We start from the raw sequence: 15,352 nt of genomic DNA, 5'->3' as shown, positions 1-15,352 counted from the left end.
ATGGGTAGTGACTTATGTGATCGTGGGTACTTCCATAATGGTTCAAGGAGGAGTAATTCCTCCTTAGTAGTGAATAAGAAAAGTTTTAAAAGTCGTTTCATCCGTTCATTAGAGAAGGGAAATAAAATCATTACAGGTAGAATCTATGCAAAGGTTGCAAGGTCTGGAATATTTATTTTGTTCGTTTTAACCCTTTTGAATCTCTTCATACAGGTAGGATAAGTATTTATTTTGTATCGTTCTAAAGCCCGTGGTGTGTATAGATACGTACGTGTGTGCGCATGCCCCATGGATATGTTTTTTTTATGCCTAATTTTAGTCTTACCAGAAAGGGCAAGAAAAAAAAAAAATGAAATAAAATAAAACTTGATTTGAAAAAAAAATATTTTTTTTCATTTTGCTTCTGTAGAATATATACTACAAGAATGAAGAGTGGAAATCATTTGAAAAATTCGAAATAAGCATAAAGGGATGTGCAAGGAAATTAGGTCAAATAGAACAACTGAGGGAATGCGCTGATTTAGCTAGACAGGCCCTTAAAAACGAAGATAGTGCTCATTTGAGAAAGTACAAAAAAAATTTTTACCAAAGAATGGAAGAGAGTTTGAAACAAGTAGGCCCCGACCCGCTACCCACTTGTATGAAGAAGGACGATAAAACTAGTACAGTAAAAAAGGGAATGCATTCTGTCCAGGCGGAAAAGACAATACAGAAAGGGGAAATTCCGAAAAGGAGCATGCAGAAGGGGGGAGATATTAATGGAAAAACTATGAATGGAATAAATATGAATGGAAGAACTATGAATGGAAAAGCTATGAATGGAATAAATGTGAATGGAAAAACTATGAATGGAATAAATGTGAATGGAAAAAATATGAATGGAAAAAATATGAATGGAATAAATATGAATGGAAAAACTATGAATGGAAAAGCTATGAATGGAAAAACTATGAATGGAAAAGCTATGAATGGAAAAACTATGAATGGAAAAACTATGAATGGAATAAATGTGAATGGAAAAAATATGAATGGAAAAAATATGAATGGAAAAACTATGAATGGAAAAACTATGAATGGAAAAACTATGAATGGAAAAAGTAAGAAGGAGAAAAATGGAAAAAATAGAATAATGACTACAGCGGAGTTGAAAAAAAAATATGAAGATGTTCTGTACAAAAAAATAAGCAAAGATGATATAAAAGAAAATTTTGAATTCATTGACGCCAGTAATTACGAAAATATACACCAAAAGAAGAATGTCCTTTATAATGAAGATGATAATGAAGAGTTGGATTATGGTTGTACGATGAAAGATATTGCTGAAGAAATTACAGAATATGATTTAAAGTTGAAGATCGAAAAACTACCGTATGTTGTGAAACCCAAGGACATGTTTATAATCTGGCATTATGTTCAATCCTTTGGAAGAGATGAATATTTAAGGATGAATGGGGATTTATTGAGAATTTGTGGAGAGGTGCAGAAAGAATATAACATAGCAGATCACATTAAAAGAAGAGAATGGCAAGAAGCCTCTAGGTACATGATAAGTGAGTTACAGAAGAAGGAACACAATGATTATTTAGAGTTTAAAGAATTAGTAGAAAAGGGCCCCTGCAAGAAAGGAAAGTTCTACGAATACATTGATAAGAAGAGGAATTCCTGGAAATTCATGACAGCTGTAATGATGGATTCATGGAAGGGGTCACTAATTGAAAAACTAAAAAGCTACAGCGTAGAGGAAGCGTAACATTTTCTTACAGGTGGTAAAGTGCACGGTTTATAAGTAGAAATGGAGAAAACTAGACAAACAGGTGATACTCAACATGAAGGAGTTCTTAGTAGGGAAAAACTCTGATCAATTTTTGAGGGTACAGATTACTGTGTAGAATCTTTCGATTGTTTATCGTCTGCTTAGAATCTTTTATGGAATAGAAAAAAGAATTATACATTTTCTGCATGTATGTAGGGACAATTTTACTCCTCCTGGGAACACATTTTAGATCGAAACAAATGATAAATTATGAGAGCGAGGAGTTTAATACGAAATAGACAAAATTAGCCCCAAAAAATAATGTACATAGAATAAAACGAAGAAATTAATACGCCCTCCCCCTACAGGATAATGGAAATGAATATATTCATGCAGTGAAATTAGATCAAATGAGTTTAAATTATTGAACTATTAAGATTTTTTTTGTGTGTATATTTTATGGAGATCAACATTTGCATGCAAAATTTACTGCATTAATTGTTGGCTTAACATGTGTTGTAATGTGCAAATTTTGTTATTTAGGTGGATGTAATAATTTGTCCTTTCGTCCATTTGTTTCTCCATTTCGAACGCTTTTCGCGCATTAAACTTTGCGCGATTATTATTTTATTTTTTCTTTTTTTCTCAGTTGTTGCTGTTACGACCGATTACACCATTTCTGTGCGTGGTGTGTACAATTACCACCAGAAGGAGTCTATTCCTTAAAAATAAGGACAAAGAACATTTAATTATTTTATGTTTTTTTTTTTTTTTTTTTTGGAAACATGGAGCATAGTGTACAGGGTTGTCTGCTCGACATTTAAGAGCACTGTTAGTATAAAAACTGGAGGAAAAGAAAAAAGAAAAAAAAAATGACTATGGAATGCATCGACAGAGTTAATGGATTGAGCTTTATAAAAATTATTTTCTTTTTTGGCAGGGGAGGGGGGAGCTAGTATATTTGTGTTCTATTACATAACTACATTAGAAGTGAAAAGTTTTCAATTTTTTCCTTTGTTACTCTTTTTAGAAAATAATAGTATAAAAAAGTTATATGTTCATCTTTGTGCTGTATATAACGCAGGGTTTCTATAATTGCCCAGAAAAGTTGCTAACATTTTGGTGGAAGTTGTAGTTTTCTAGTCACGTAAATTCCTTCTGAGTGAACTCGTATAAATGAGTTATTGGATTCGAAGAAATTATAAAACGATCTGGCCGCTGTACTAGCCACTGTGTGAGTTAAACTGAAAAATACCCCTGAAGCGTTGGGAGTGTCCGTGTGTTGAGCGTTTCTTTTTTTACCTTTATTTTGTAGCGAACTTTATTTTGTTGCGAGCTTTATTTTATAGCGAACTTTATTTTGTTGCGAACTTTATTTTGTTGAAAGATTTCTTCGCTTTATCAAAATGGATGGGAAAAAAAGGGGGATGTTAAAATGTTCTTTAAATTTAACCATTTAAAGTTGTTAATAATTTTGTTCTGAAGATCGGTTGGTCTGTTAGTCTGTTGGTCTGCTGGTCGGTTGTTTAATAAATCAATTTTATGAGTTTTCTAATTTTATGAATTTTATTAGTTTGAGCAAATTTTAATTTAAAAAAGTTCCTTGCACAGCAGGAGCGCTTTTTAGAATTAATTTTTTCTAACACTTTATGTTTATCTGGTACCCCGTTTTTATTACTTCTTCACACTTCAGTGCATTAATCTAATATATATAAATATTTCCACTGTGTTGTACTTGTTTAACATATTGGAAAAAACTGATCATACATTTTAGGAGGGGTACTCATTCATTATTAGGCAGAAGCTTTTATCATCTTCTGAGGGAACACGTGAAATAAGAAACTTTATGTCCTTCATTATGGCGACAGGAAATAGGAAGAAATCGAACAATTGCTCTGGATGCTTAATGGAGCAAGGGGGGAAGCGGAGTGGACATTTTTTCAAAGTTGCGGGGTTTAAGGTTTTTGCTTTGTTCGTTATTTTTCTAGTATGCTTCTTTTTCGGGGTATAGGAAAAAAATTTTAAGATTTAGAAGCCTCCACTTTTTCTTTTTTTTTTTTTTTTTTTTTTTTGTTTGCCTTTCTGTATATAAGTTCCACTTATATGTGTTTAGTTTTTTTTTTTTTTTTTTTTTTTTTTTTTTTCTATGCGAGTGATAAATGTTACCGTAGAAATATTTAAAAAGACATGTGTGTTATATATCATTTCCTTTTTAGAACAACCTGGTCGTCGAAAATGCAAAGGAAGCTAATGCATTGCAGAGGCACAATGATTTTTCAAGAAGGTTGGGTGAGTCTTCATTGAAAGTCCCAATGAACGATAATTCCGCAAACGTTCCTACGTCTGGAAAGAAGGGGAAGGATTACTTCCAAAGAAAGGACGAAAATTATGATAAAGTTGTAAAAGAGTTAAATGAAAAATTCAGGAACAATTACCAACACAGTGAATCGCAGAACGGTGAATAATTCGATTTTTCGATTTTTCGTCAATTTAGTGTAAAAAGTGTGGACTGGACGTGGTACGAGGTTATTGAACTATGCTGAACTGAACGACGGAAGGATTGAACATTATGCCAAGGGACTGACTTTGATTACAATTTAAAGGATATTTTGAAAAAGTAATTTTTTTTCTTCTGCAATAAATCTACTATCGAAAAGGTCAAATGGTGAATCAGAACGTTCAGAGGTAAGAAGGAAGGGAATATGTCAGTAGCAGACACCGTGAATTGTAAAATAAGAAGGAGCTGAAATGTATTGAAGCTAAGCTCAAACTGTCATATGATGTGTTTTTTTCCCCTCGAAGTTGCAACTATTTGGTATATACACGCGATATTTGCGGATGGATTTGTACATATGCCTTTTGTAAAAAAAAATTTAATTAATAAGAGATGGTGAGAACTGCGTGCACACTCAGAGGCCAGGTAACCTATGATGTGCCATCGAAATTTTTAAAGATTAAAATTTTATAAACAGAGTTTCAGAAGACCGTAGAATATCATCTTCCCGTAAATTTGGTAATTCACTGTTCATGAAATAATTCAAGGAGCTACGTAAATTAACCTTGTATTTGAGACATTTCCTTATAATTTTTTAATTTATTTTATTTTATTTTATTTTATTTTTTTTTTTTTCATATTTATGATTATGGTAAAATATTTTAGGAACTTTATATAAAAAGGGTGAAACTGAATTTTAATAGGATGAACTGCGTGTAGGGGAAGATCATAGAATTAGAAAGAATTACGCTTGGTGCACATTTCTTTTAATAACTGAATATGTGTAAACGATGCGTGGGTGCATGAGAAAGCGAGTTATTGCTTTTAAAGTAAAAACATTTTATCCTCCTTAGCTATTTATTCTTACATCAAATGGATGTATGCAAAGTGTCAGAACGATTTGATGCCGAAGACGGAAAAATATCTTCCGTTTCTGTTGGATTAGGAAAATATGCTGTTACCATTAAGCGGGGGCATTGTCCAACTAGGCTAATGAATCTACCTTTTTTATTTTCAAGCATGTTTCGAGTTGGTATGAATGATGTCCCATGTATATTATTGTTAGTATACTTTTAGGAGAAAGAAACATTTGCGTTTATATGTGTTTGAAAGAAGTGTAATTATTTAGGTTGGGACATTGTTATAGACAATTGTGAAGTTTAAAAAAAAAAAACGGAAAAAAGTAAAAATATGGACATAATAGATTTATCATGTGCCATGTCGAATTAGCCATTTGGGCGAGCACATTTAATTTTTATCTTTTGTAAAGAACTTTACAAACCTTTTCAAGTGAATAATTTGTTAAAAAAGGCGTCCTTTTAGATATGATGAAATGTTTTTTTACGTTTTCCCTCCCACAACGCGTTCATACATTAATTTTTTTTATTAGTGAATAAGTTTAATGCATTTTTGAGCGTCAAGCAAAATGGTTTTTTTTATACATGTGAGCAGGTTTCCTTATGAGCTTCACATTTTCAAGCATGCGAATAATTACGCTTTGCGATTGTGTAACTAATGAATTACCCAATTTTATGACTGCAAGCATTTTGCGTTAGAATATGTGCAAAAGGGTAAAATTGCTATCGTGGAAAGTTTCAAGTTATAGTAAGGAAAGGGAGGTAGAACACTTGCGTGGTCCTTACTATGTGCCCTCCTCGAATGTCTTAAGCGAATGGGCATTTTGCATCAAACACGGGAGGGAGATGTATAGATATATATGCGGAAAAGAATATTTATGTAGACATTATCGTGACATGCGCGGGGTGATATGCTGAAATAATAATGGAGGCGGATATTATTTAAAGAATGAAGAGCTTGGTGGGAAAGGCCATATATAGTATAGGTATATATGCATACATGGGAAAAAATTTTTTAAAGATTTACGGGGCGTAGAAAAATGGAATTCTTTTTTTCGCTGTGTGGAGAAAGGAAAAGTTAAGTGTACGAACATTTTCCGCCTTTTTAAAGAGAAAAAAGTAATTGATTTTATACAAACCTATATGTAAGAAGAAGAGGGTCTCGTTTCTTAGTAAGAAGGTTCAAAGTATGGAATACAATTTGCTACGTAGATGAGAAGGAGGAAGAAAATTATAGTAGTGGAAGTGTTCATTTAGGAACTCATTGTTTGACTTATACACCCCGGATGGATAAACTATATGTAACGCTCTTTAAATGTGTTATAGCAGGCTGTTATAGCGTGTACGTTTCCTAAGGAAGCATTAAATATGGAGCGTCAATATTATTAGTGGCTAGAATGAACATAAGTACAGTGAGAACGCTATGCGGCAATTTTCACAATTGCTATTATTCATTCTATTGTTGAGTTGATGTACTGTGGTATACCATGTGGTAAATTTGTACAGGGGATGACGCGTTTGCAATAGCGCATGCTCTTTTTAAATTTTTAGCAAAGTACATACCTACTTATTTATTCTGTCGCATTTTTTAAAATGTAAAAGGTACAGAACGTTTTGCCATGTTGAAATAAAATGGAGGAAAGAAAATGTTATATTTGTATAATTTCTTATTAAGGAGAGAAAATACAAAAATGTGATGAAAATATGATGTATAATATTCCGTAATGCGCATGTCGCGTAATTCGGATAAATATATATATGGGATGCTCAAATAGATTATTCTAAAATTTTGAGTTGTTTTTCTCCCTTTCTTGTTTTTTTAGAAAAAAATTTACATTATTGTTGTACTTTAAAAGATAAATAATCAGTAGTGCGCATCAATATGAATATCTAAACGAATATCTGAACGAATATGTGAACGAATATCTGAATAAATATCTGAATAAATATCTGAATAAATATCTAAATAAATATCTAAATAAATATCTAAATAAATATCTAAATAAATATGTTTATGCACCTTATATGCATGTACATAAATAAATATGTATTATATATAATATTTTTATAGGTATCTATGTAAATTTGTAAATAAGTACCGGTAGAAAGATCTATATCGATACCTAATGTAAAAAAATATCAAATAAAAATGTAAATAAATATATAAATGAATATCTAAATGAATATCTAAATAAATATGTAAATAAATATATAAATAAATATGCAAATAAAAATGCGAACAAGTGGATAGAAGGATCTATTTATGTTTGAACATAATTACTCAAATAAGAGTTTTTAAATAAACATGTAAATAAATATTTATATAAAAATCTCATAAATATGTAAATAAATATCTGTTTAAGGATCAACATAAATAATCTGTTTAAGGATCAACATAAATAATCTGTTTAGGATCAACATAAATATCTGTTTAAGGATCTACATAAGTATGTATATGAATATATGAATAAATAAATATTTATATAAATATATAAATAAATCTTTATATAAGGATTTATATAAATGTTTATGTAAATGTTTATATAAATGTATATATTATATGGTTATAAGTATGCATGAAAATATGTATAGAAATATGTTTACATAATATGTATGAATAATATGTATAATTGATCTATATGCATGTACATATGTGCACAATTAAAGGAAGGATTGGAAATTTTGTTTTAAGAGCAATAAGGTGCTCTGACTTGCTGAAAAAGGTTAAGCGTACGTTTTGAGCGTGAGCCTTTTTATATTTCGTTTGTATACTTTGTTAACATTTTTTTAATTTTTGGAAATGTGTTAATTTTTTATTTATTCCTTAACAGAAAATTATTAAGGTATTTCATAAAAATTGACAAATATAAATGTGTCTATACGTATTTGCATTTATTCCCAGCTTTTGATTTACAGATTTTACATTTTCCTAGTTTTTTTTTTTTTTTTTTTTTTTTTTTTTTTTTATTTTTTTTTTTTATTTGTAAAAAAAAAAAAAAAAAAAAAAAAAAAAAGGAAGTTTGTATTTTTTATTTTGTACACATATTTATATTGTATGAAAATTTCCATATGTGGCGAAGCACGTAAGAGAATATAACAGGAACTGAATTAGTGAAAGAATATTATATTATCTTTTGATGTGAGCACATTATAAGAAAAAAAAAAAACTACATATTTTAGAACAAGCCACATTATGGGAAGAATAATGGAATTCAGTAGGAGAGAAAAATATTCAATTTTTCTCTTCCTTATAAAAACAGCTTTATTTTTTGTTATATTTTCGGTACTAAATACTTCTAACCATGTAAGGAAAATAAGAGTGCGAATACGCAATAGTGTGTACACGCTTCTGGACTTTCAGATTCTTTGAACGTTTTTGACGGTTTCTTTATCTGTTCCATTTTTTTTTTTTTTTTTTTTTTTTTTCCAACTTTTCAGGGAAAATGTGATAAAACGCGTGGTGAGAAAAATGACTTTGAAGTACGCAGCAGATCTTTAGCGATGAGAAATGCAAACCCTGGGAGAAATCGCATACCAAGGACTCGTCTAGTGGAAGAAATTATCCCTGCTGGATATAAGGAGTATACTGAAAACTATGAAGTTAAGCGTTTTAAATTGAAGGAGAGCGTAGACAATGGAAAAAGGGAATGCGATGAGAAATATGAAGCATCAGGATATGGATTCAAGGAGGGTGCTCCTTATGAAATGCCACGAGCAGGTGGTTATCGAGGACCAAATTTGAGGAAGTTGAGAGATAATTTCCCTATGGGACGAAATTCTTCTAATGGTGGTGAAAATGGTGAAGGTTCTGGTTCCTTGATAGACAATTTGCCAGGTTCATTAGAAGCATGTAACCGAATAATGTACTCCCCCAAAAAGAAAGTTGGAGAAAAGTCCAAAAACGAGGTAAAGCAAGAATCATCAGGATATCCATTAAGAAATAAGATGCCTAGTGGATTGAAGGTATATGAAAAAGGTGAAAAGGGTGAAAGTTGCAAATTAAAACATGAGGCACCAGGAGGATTAAGGAAGGGAGGAAAAGAAAAAACTTCGGGACAAGGTGCACATAAGAATAAGCCAAAAGGAGAATTGAACGAAATAGAAAAAGGGGAAAACTCACAGAAGAAGGTAATAGTGAATGAACCCAAGGATGGATTGAACGAGAAGAAAGAAGAAAAGGATACAAAAGAAGGAAAAAGTGATGATCAACAAGTGAGCCACTTGAGTAATACAACAACGAAGGATACACCTGAACATATGCCTGAGACTGAAAAACAGGATAAACCAGCTGATGTTTCTACAGCAGATAAGCATCCAACTGTAAAGGAAACTGAGAAACAGGACAAACCAAAATATACTTATGGAAGTTACAAATATCCCACTGTAAAGGAAACTGAAAACCAGGATAAACCAAAATATACTTATGGAAGTTACAAATATCCCACTGTAAAGGAAACTGAAAACCAGGATAAACCAAAATATACTTATGGAAGTTACAAATATCCAACTGTAAAGGACACTGAGAAACAAGATAAACCAGCTGATGTTTCTACAACAGATAAGCTTCCAACTGTAGAAGAAACTGAAAAACAGGATAAACCAGCTGATGTTTCTACAACAGATAAGCTTCCAACTGTAGAAGAAACTGAAAAACAGGATAAACCAACTGATGTTTCTACAACAGATAAGCTTCCAACTGCAGAAGAAACTGAAAAACAGGATAAACCAGCTGATGTTTCTACAACAGATAAGCTTCCAACTGTAGAAGAAACTGAAAAACAGGATAAACCAACTGATGTTTCCACAACCGACAAGCATCCGACTGTAGAAGAAACTAAAAAACAGGATAAACCAGCTGATGTTTCTACAACAGATAAGCATCCAATTGTAGGAGAAACTGAAAAACAGGATAAACCAAAATATACTTCTGGAAGTTACAAATATCCCACTGTAAAGGAAACTGAGAAACAGGACAAACCAAAATATACTTATGGAAGTTACAAATATCCCACTGTAAAGGAAACTGAGAAACAGGATAAACCAAAATATACTTATGGAAGTTACAAATATCCCACTGTAAAAGACACTGAAAACAAGGATAAACCAAAATATACTTATGGAAGTTGCAAGTATCCAACTGTAAAGGAAACTGAGAAACAGGATAAACCAAAATATACTTATGGAGGTTACAAGTATCCCACTGTAAAAGACACTGAAAACAAGGATAAACCAAAATATACTTCTGGAAGTTACAAATATCCAACTGTAAAGAACACTGAAAAAACGGAAAAACCAAAGGATATTTCCACAACAGACAAGCATCCGACTGTAGAAGAAAGTAAAAAACAGGATAAACCAGCTGATGTTTCTACAACAGATAAGCATCCAATTGTAGGAGAAACTGAAAAACAGGATAAACCAGCTGATGTTTCTACAACAGATAAGCTTCCAACTGCAGAAGAAACTGAAAAACAGGATAAACCAGCTGATGTTTCTACAACAGATAAGCTTCCAACTGTAGAAGGAACTGAGAAGGATGACGCCTTTGCTCAAGCATTGTGTAAGTACGAAGAACCTAAGGTAAAAGAAGATGAACAGAACAACCCTCCATCTTCATCGTTGTGCAAATACACTTGCCCTAAGGAAGAGGAATCCCAAAAGGTGAATGAAAATGAATCAGCAGGAACAAATGCTAATGCAGATGGTACTTCTAGTGATAAATTGGAAAAGAAAAATATGAAAAAACCATTACCAGCCATTTCTTCAATTGATAAAAGTCCGATTGTAAAAGAACCTGAAGAATTAGGAGGAGAATTTGGGGAAAAGGAAAAAAAAGAGAAATCTGAAAATTTGAAAGAAGATTCTGAAAATAAATATGCTTCAGGAGGTTTAGGAGACGCGGAAAAATCAGACGATAAGGAAAACAAAACTGAAAATAAGAATAATGTCTCAAGTACAAATAAGGAACAAAGCGAAGGTCTGAACTCAAAAGACAAATCAGATAGTTCCGATAAGCTCTTAGAAGAGGAGCTCGATGACGAAGTATACACGGAAGGTTCAAATTCTTCATCAAGTAAAAAAGACCAAAAAGATAAAAAGAAGGATAAAAAAGATAAAAAGAAGGAAAAAAAAGAAAAAAAAGAAAAAGAAAAAAAAGATAAAAAAGAAAAAAAAGAAAAAGAAAAAAAAGATAAAAAAGAAAAAATGAAAGGAAAAAAGAGCTCGTCTTCTTGCCTATGCTGCTGCCCTTTCAAATGAAGTGAAATAAAATTAAGTGAAATAAAATGAAGTGAAATAAAATGAAGTGAAATGAAATGAAGTGAAATGAAATGAAGTGAAATGAAGTGAAATAAAATAAAATAAAGTAAAATGACATGAAATAAAATCAAATAAAGATCAAGATCATCGTAAAAGTATACTTTTTATATGCACATGGCTGCAAAAAATTCATTGCGATGAAGGTAAATATACATATGCAGCTTTTTTTTTACTTTTGAATTGAGCCTGTAATTTATGTCTTTTTCCATTTTATGTGCAAAATATTATTTCAGTGCAGTGTATTATTCTAGTGGAAAGTTCGACTGTTATCGTATGCATTCATATATGTACATGTTATTGAATTCTTCTTTTTTATTTCGTTTTGTGTAACTTTTGTATTACGTGCTCCCGTTAATAATATTTACGCTGCTCATATTTGCGTGTAAAATTAAGCGCTTACTAATTTAGAGAATTTTAGTTATTGTATAGTAATACTGAATTAACGGTGTTAAAGGAAAATTACATTTATTCATTATATTTATTTTCATTTTTTATAATTAAATTATTTTTTTAATTATAATTTTTTTCTTCTTTTTTAAATTAAACATATATATTGGTTTTTTCTTTTTTCAATACAACGTTCCGCGTTGGCCATCGAATTATACTTACGTAAAGCTAGGTCCGATATATTCTTGTAAAAAAATTGTCATAATTATAGCAGAAACATATGCAGGGGCATCCTTATTAAAATTAGAATAATAATAAAAATTAAAATTGGTGGTTCTGTTCAAGTACCACCATACCTTCGGTGCTGCCCATTGATAACGTTTTTCTTTATGAACGCCCGTTTTGTTGATTTCTAAAATTTTTCACTAAATGAGATCTTCGTGAAGAACAATACTTTTAAATGTAAACCGTTTAAAGCGCACGTTCAAAATGGGGGGATTCAAGTATATCATGAAAAATGAAACAAAATGGGTAGCCTGTTATATTTTTATATAGTAAATGTGTACATGGTGAAAATTTCCTAACAAAGGGGGATTATATTTATTATCCACATGTTCTTACGCTCATACGCTTACAAGTCTTTGTGAAGATATTTCTCGCCAAGGTGCAGCGTGTATAAGGACCCTCACTTAGTAGTATATAGTGTGTAAGAAATTTACAAATTTAATGACCATGTAGAATCGTAAGAGTACAGTGGAAATACATATGCATTGCATATGTCTTCTATTACTCAAATGCATAATTTAAAATGTTCAAATGTTTCTACATATATACTCAGTGATGCACACCTTGGGTTTGTTAGCGTGATTTTTCTTAACATATAATTCAAAGTCGTCGAAAAAGGTCGATTCTTCATTTTTTCGTTCAGAATTACTTTAGGCACATATGACACACACTTCCTCACGAAAAATGAATTAGCAAAAAGTATGCATTTATCACATAGTGTTAATAATAATATTCAGAGATAAAACTATTTTTTTACTCTAATTCTGGGTCTCTGTGTTATATGACCTAATCAATATGCATGGACCTAAAACAAATATTAAAGGTTTAGGTAAAAGACTAAAAATCTAGAAGAATTCTTTGTTGTTCTAATCCAATTATAACGTTCATTCGATACATTTTTTTTTTTTTAAATTCATTTTTCTTAAAAATTTACAGCTTATTTTGTGCAAGTACACAGATGTGCGGTCTGTGTCTGTGCCCCTTTTTGAAGGAAAAGAACATTTTTTTATTTTTTTACATTCCCGATTGTATTTTTATTTAAATTAAAAAAATGTTTTTCCAAATATATCAGTAATATATATTATTACACGTCACACTGTAATTTTCTCATACTCATATCTCCTTCATGAAAAATGGGAAAAAACATAATATATAAGCAAAAATAGAAAAATAAAAATATATAAGCAACATTAATGGAATATATATGTATAGAACAGAAAGGAATACTCACTTTATAAATATGGAATAGATATATTAAATAAATCACATAGAGGGAAAATAAATTAAGCATACACAGAAAAAAAAATGTTACTTTAATTAAATTTTTTTTTCTTTACTTTTTTTTTTGAGGAGGATTATATACACACAGTTGAAATATTATTATTTATAAAACTTTAAATTGTGTTGCTATATGATTTTCTATTATTCTTATTTGACATAAATATCATTTTAGCTTCTTGGGCATATATTCCTGTCCTATATTTTCATAATTAAATTTTATCTTATTTCCATAAGAAAATTTTTCATTTAGACAACATTAAAAGTCCTTATGGGCGTATTATCTCCCCCCACTTTTTATTATGGGATATGAGCTATCTTTGCTTATTGCTTAATCATCATATTTTATTTTTCTTAGATTTGTCATTTTTGGCTTGCTCTTTTTTGGCTTGTTCCTTTTTGGCTTGTTCCTTTTTGGCTTGTTCCTTTTTGGCTTGTTCCTTTTTGGCTTGTTCCTTTTTGGCTTGTTCTTTTTTGGCTTGTTCTTTTTTGGCTTGTTCTTTTTTGGCTTGTTCTTTTTTGGCTTGTTCCTTTTTGGCTTGTTCTTTTTTAGCTTGTTCTTTTTTAGCTTGTTCACTTACGGTGGGTTTAGGTGGTTGACTTACGGTGGGTTTAGGTGGTTGACTTACGGTGGGTTTAGGTTGTTGACTTACGGTGGGTTTAGGTGGTTGACTTACGGTAGGTTTAGGTTGTTGACTTACGGTGGGTTTAGGTGGTTGACTTACGGTTGGTTTAGAGTATTGACCTACGGTGGGGTTGGGTTTGTTGAATTGTTCCTTTTGTCCCTGATGTCCTGTTGGCCAATGATCTTTCTTTAAATTGCCCTGTGGTTGTTGCTTTAACATATGTTGTTTTGATGGACCTTGTGCGCCATGTTCTCCCATTCTAGCTGGGCCTCTTCCTCTTGCAGGTGGTTTATATGTCATCATGTCTGAATCAGGCTCTACTACTTTAACTGGACGTCTTCTTGGACTATCTGGTCCTCCTTGATGTCCTGGATGGCCTCGTCCTCTTGGATTTCCTTTATATCCTTGTGCGCCAACTTCTTCGTATTCTTTTACTATAGTAGGATAATCATCGTCTCCTTTGGAACGTCTTTTTCTTCTTCCACCACATCCCCTTTCGCATGCTTCTAAGGAACCAGGTAGCTTACTAGTTAGTGGAGCTTCTTCATCGTCATCGTCATCAATTTCTTCTCCCTTCAAATTTTGGTGGAATCTTTTTTTCAATAATAAAATATTAGGTCCAGTTGCACCAGTATATGGGTTCACCTCGTAGGGGCATTTTTCTCTGAATCCGTAATTGGCTGCCTCGTACTTTTCATCACAATCCTTATTGTTTTCATCTACATTTTCCTTTAAAGTGTAATGTTTGGTTTCATATTTTTCTTCATACTCTTTAAAGCCTCCACGGGTAACTTCCTTTACTATACGGGTTCTAAGTGGAGCGTTGTATTTTCCCATCCTTCGTACTACTGATAAGGATCTGCTGACAGTGGACTTGAGCCCATTTGGAAGCTCGCACTGCTGGTCACTCCTCCTATCACATTTTTCCTATAAAAAAAAAAAGAAGAAAAAAAAAAAAAAAAAAAAAATGAGTGAACATTTATATAACTGGAAAAAATGAATTGTTACTTTTTGGGACTAATGAAAATGCTACGAAGGTACGTCGGTATGTTGCGCACGAACATACGTATGGGGAAAAATATTTCCACATCATACAGTAATTCAATGATGCCCGAATTCGAGCAACATTGTTTTTCTTTCCTTACGTAATTAGAACAATTTAGGAACCAAATTAAAAGTGAGAAAAATAATGTTCTACAGAGAAACTGTGGAACGTTAATTTTCTCTGTAGCGCTGTATCCCTTAAGAATAGCCATATTTGTGTACGCAAAAAATCGTTTTAATGTAAGGAATACTTTTGTACTAAATAGATTACTATTTAATTCGTTAATTCTTCTTTCTGTGAATGTGATTT

At 31.6% G+C, this 15,352-nt stretch overlaps 4 protein-coding genes across 4 annotated transcripts; 3 read left to right on the top strand and 1 right to left on the bottom strand.

Moving 5' to 3' along the window:
• Nucleotides 1-1,750, top strand: PKNH_1326000 (Plasmodium exported protein (PHIST), unknown function; the record flags this gene model as incomplete). Its single annotated transcript, XM_002260660.1, has 2 exons — nt 1-213; nt 410-1,750. The coding sequence occupies 2 exons, from the start codon at nt 1-3 to the stop codon at nt 1,748-1,750; spliced, it is 1,554 nt and encodes a 517-aa protein (XP_002260696.1).
• A 1,849-nt stretch (nt 1,751-3,599) lies between these two features.
• Nucleotides 3,600-4,218, top strand: PKNH_1325900 (Plasmodium exported protein, unknown function; the record flags this gene model as incomplete). The annotated part of the gene is made up of 2 exons (XM_039113527.1): nt 3,600-3,758; nt 3,970-4,218. The coding sequence occupies 2 exons, from the start codon at nt 3,600-3,602 to the stop codon at nt 4,216-4,218; spliced, it is 408 nt and encodes a 135-aa protein (XP_038969905.1).
• A 4,079-nt stretch (nt 4,219-8,297) lies between these two features.
• Nucleotides 8,298-11,362, top strand: PKNH_1325800 (Plasmodium exported protein, unknown function; the record flags this gene model as incomplete). Its single annotated transcript, XM_039113526.1, has 2 exons — nt 8,298-8,408; nt 8,543-11,362. 2 exons carry the CDS (start codon nt 8,298-8,300, stop codon nt 11,360-11,362), a joined length of 2,931 nt encoding a protein of 976 aa, XP_038969904.1.
• Nucleotides 11,363-13,710: 2,348 nt separating this feature from the next.
• PKNH_1325700 (knob-associated histidine-rich protein, putative) lies at nt 13,711-15,254 on the bottom strand (the record flags this gene model as incomplete). Its single annotated transcript, XM_039113525.1, has 2 exons — nt 13,711-14,925; nt 15,144-15,254. 2 exons carry the CDS (start codon nt 15,252-15,254, stop codon nt 13,711-13,713), a joined length of 1,326 nt encoding a protein of 441 aa, XP_038969903.1.
• Nucleotides 15,255-15,352: the final 98 nt, after the last annotated feature.

This window comes from Plasmodium knowlesi (assembly GCF_000006355.2).
Source record: "Plasmodium knowlesi strain H genome assembly, chromosome: 13".
Lineage (NCBI taxonomy): Eukaryota > Apicomplexa > Aconoidasida > Haemosporida > Plasmodiidae > Plasmodium > Plasmodium knowlesi.
Note: the sequence above shows the minus strand (reverse complement) of the source record. Positions and strands in the feature narration are given on the sequence as shown.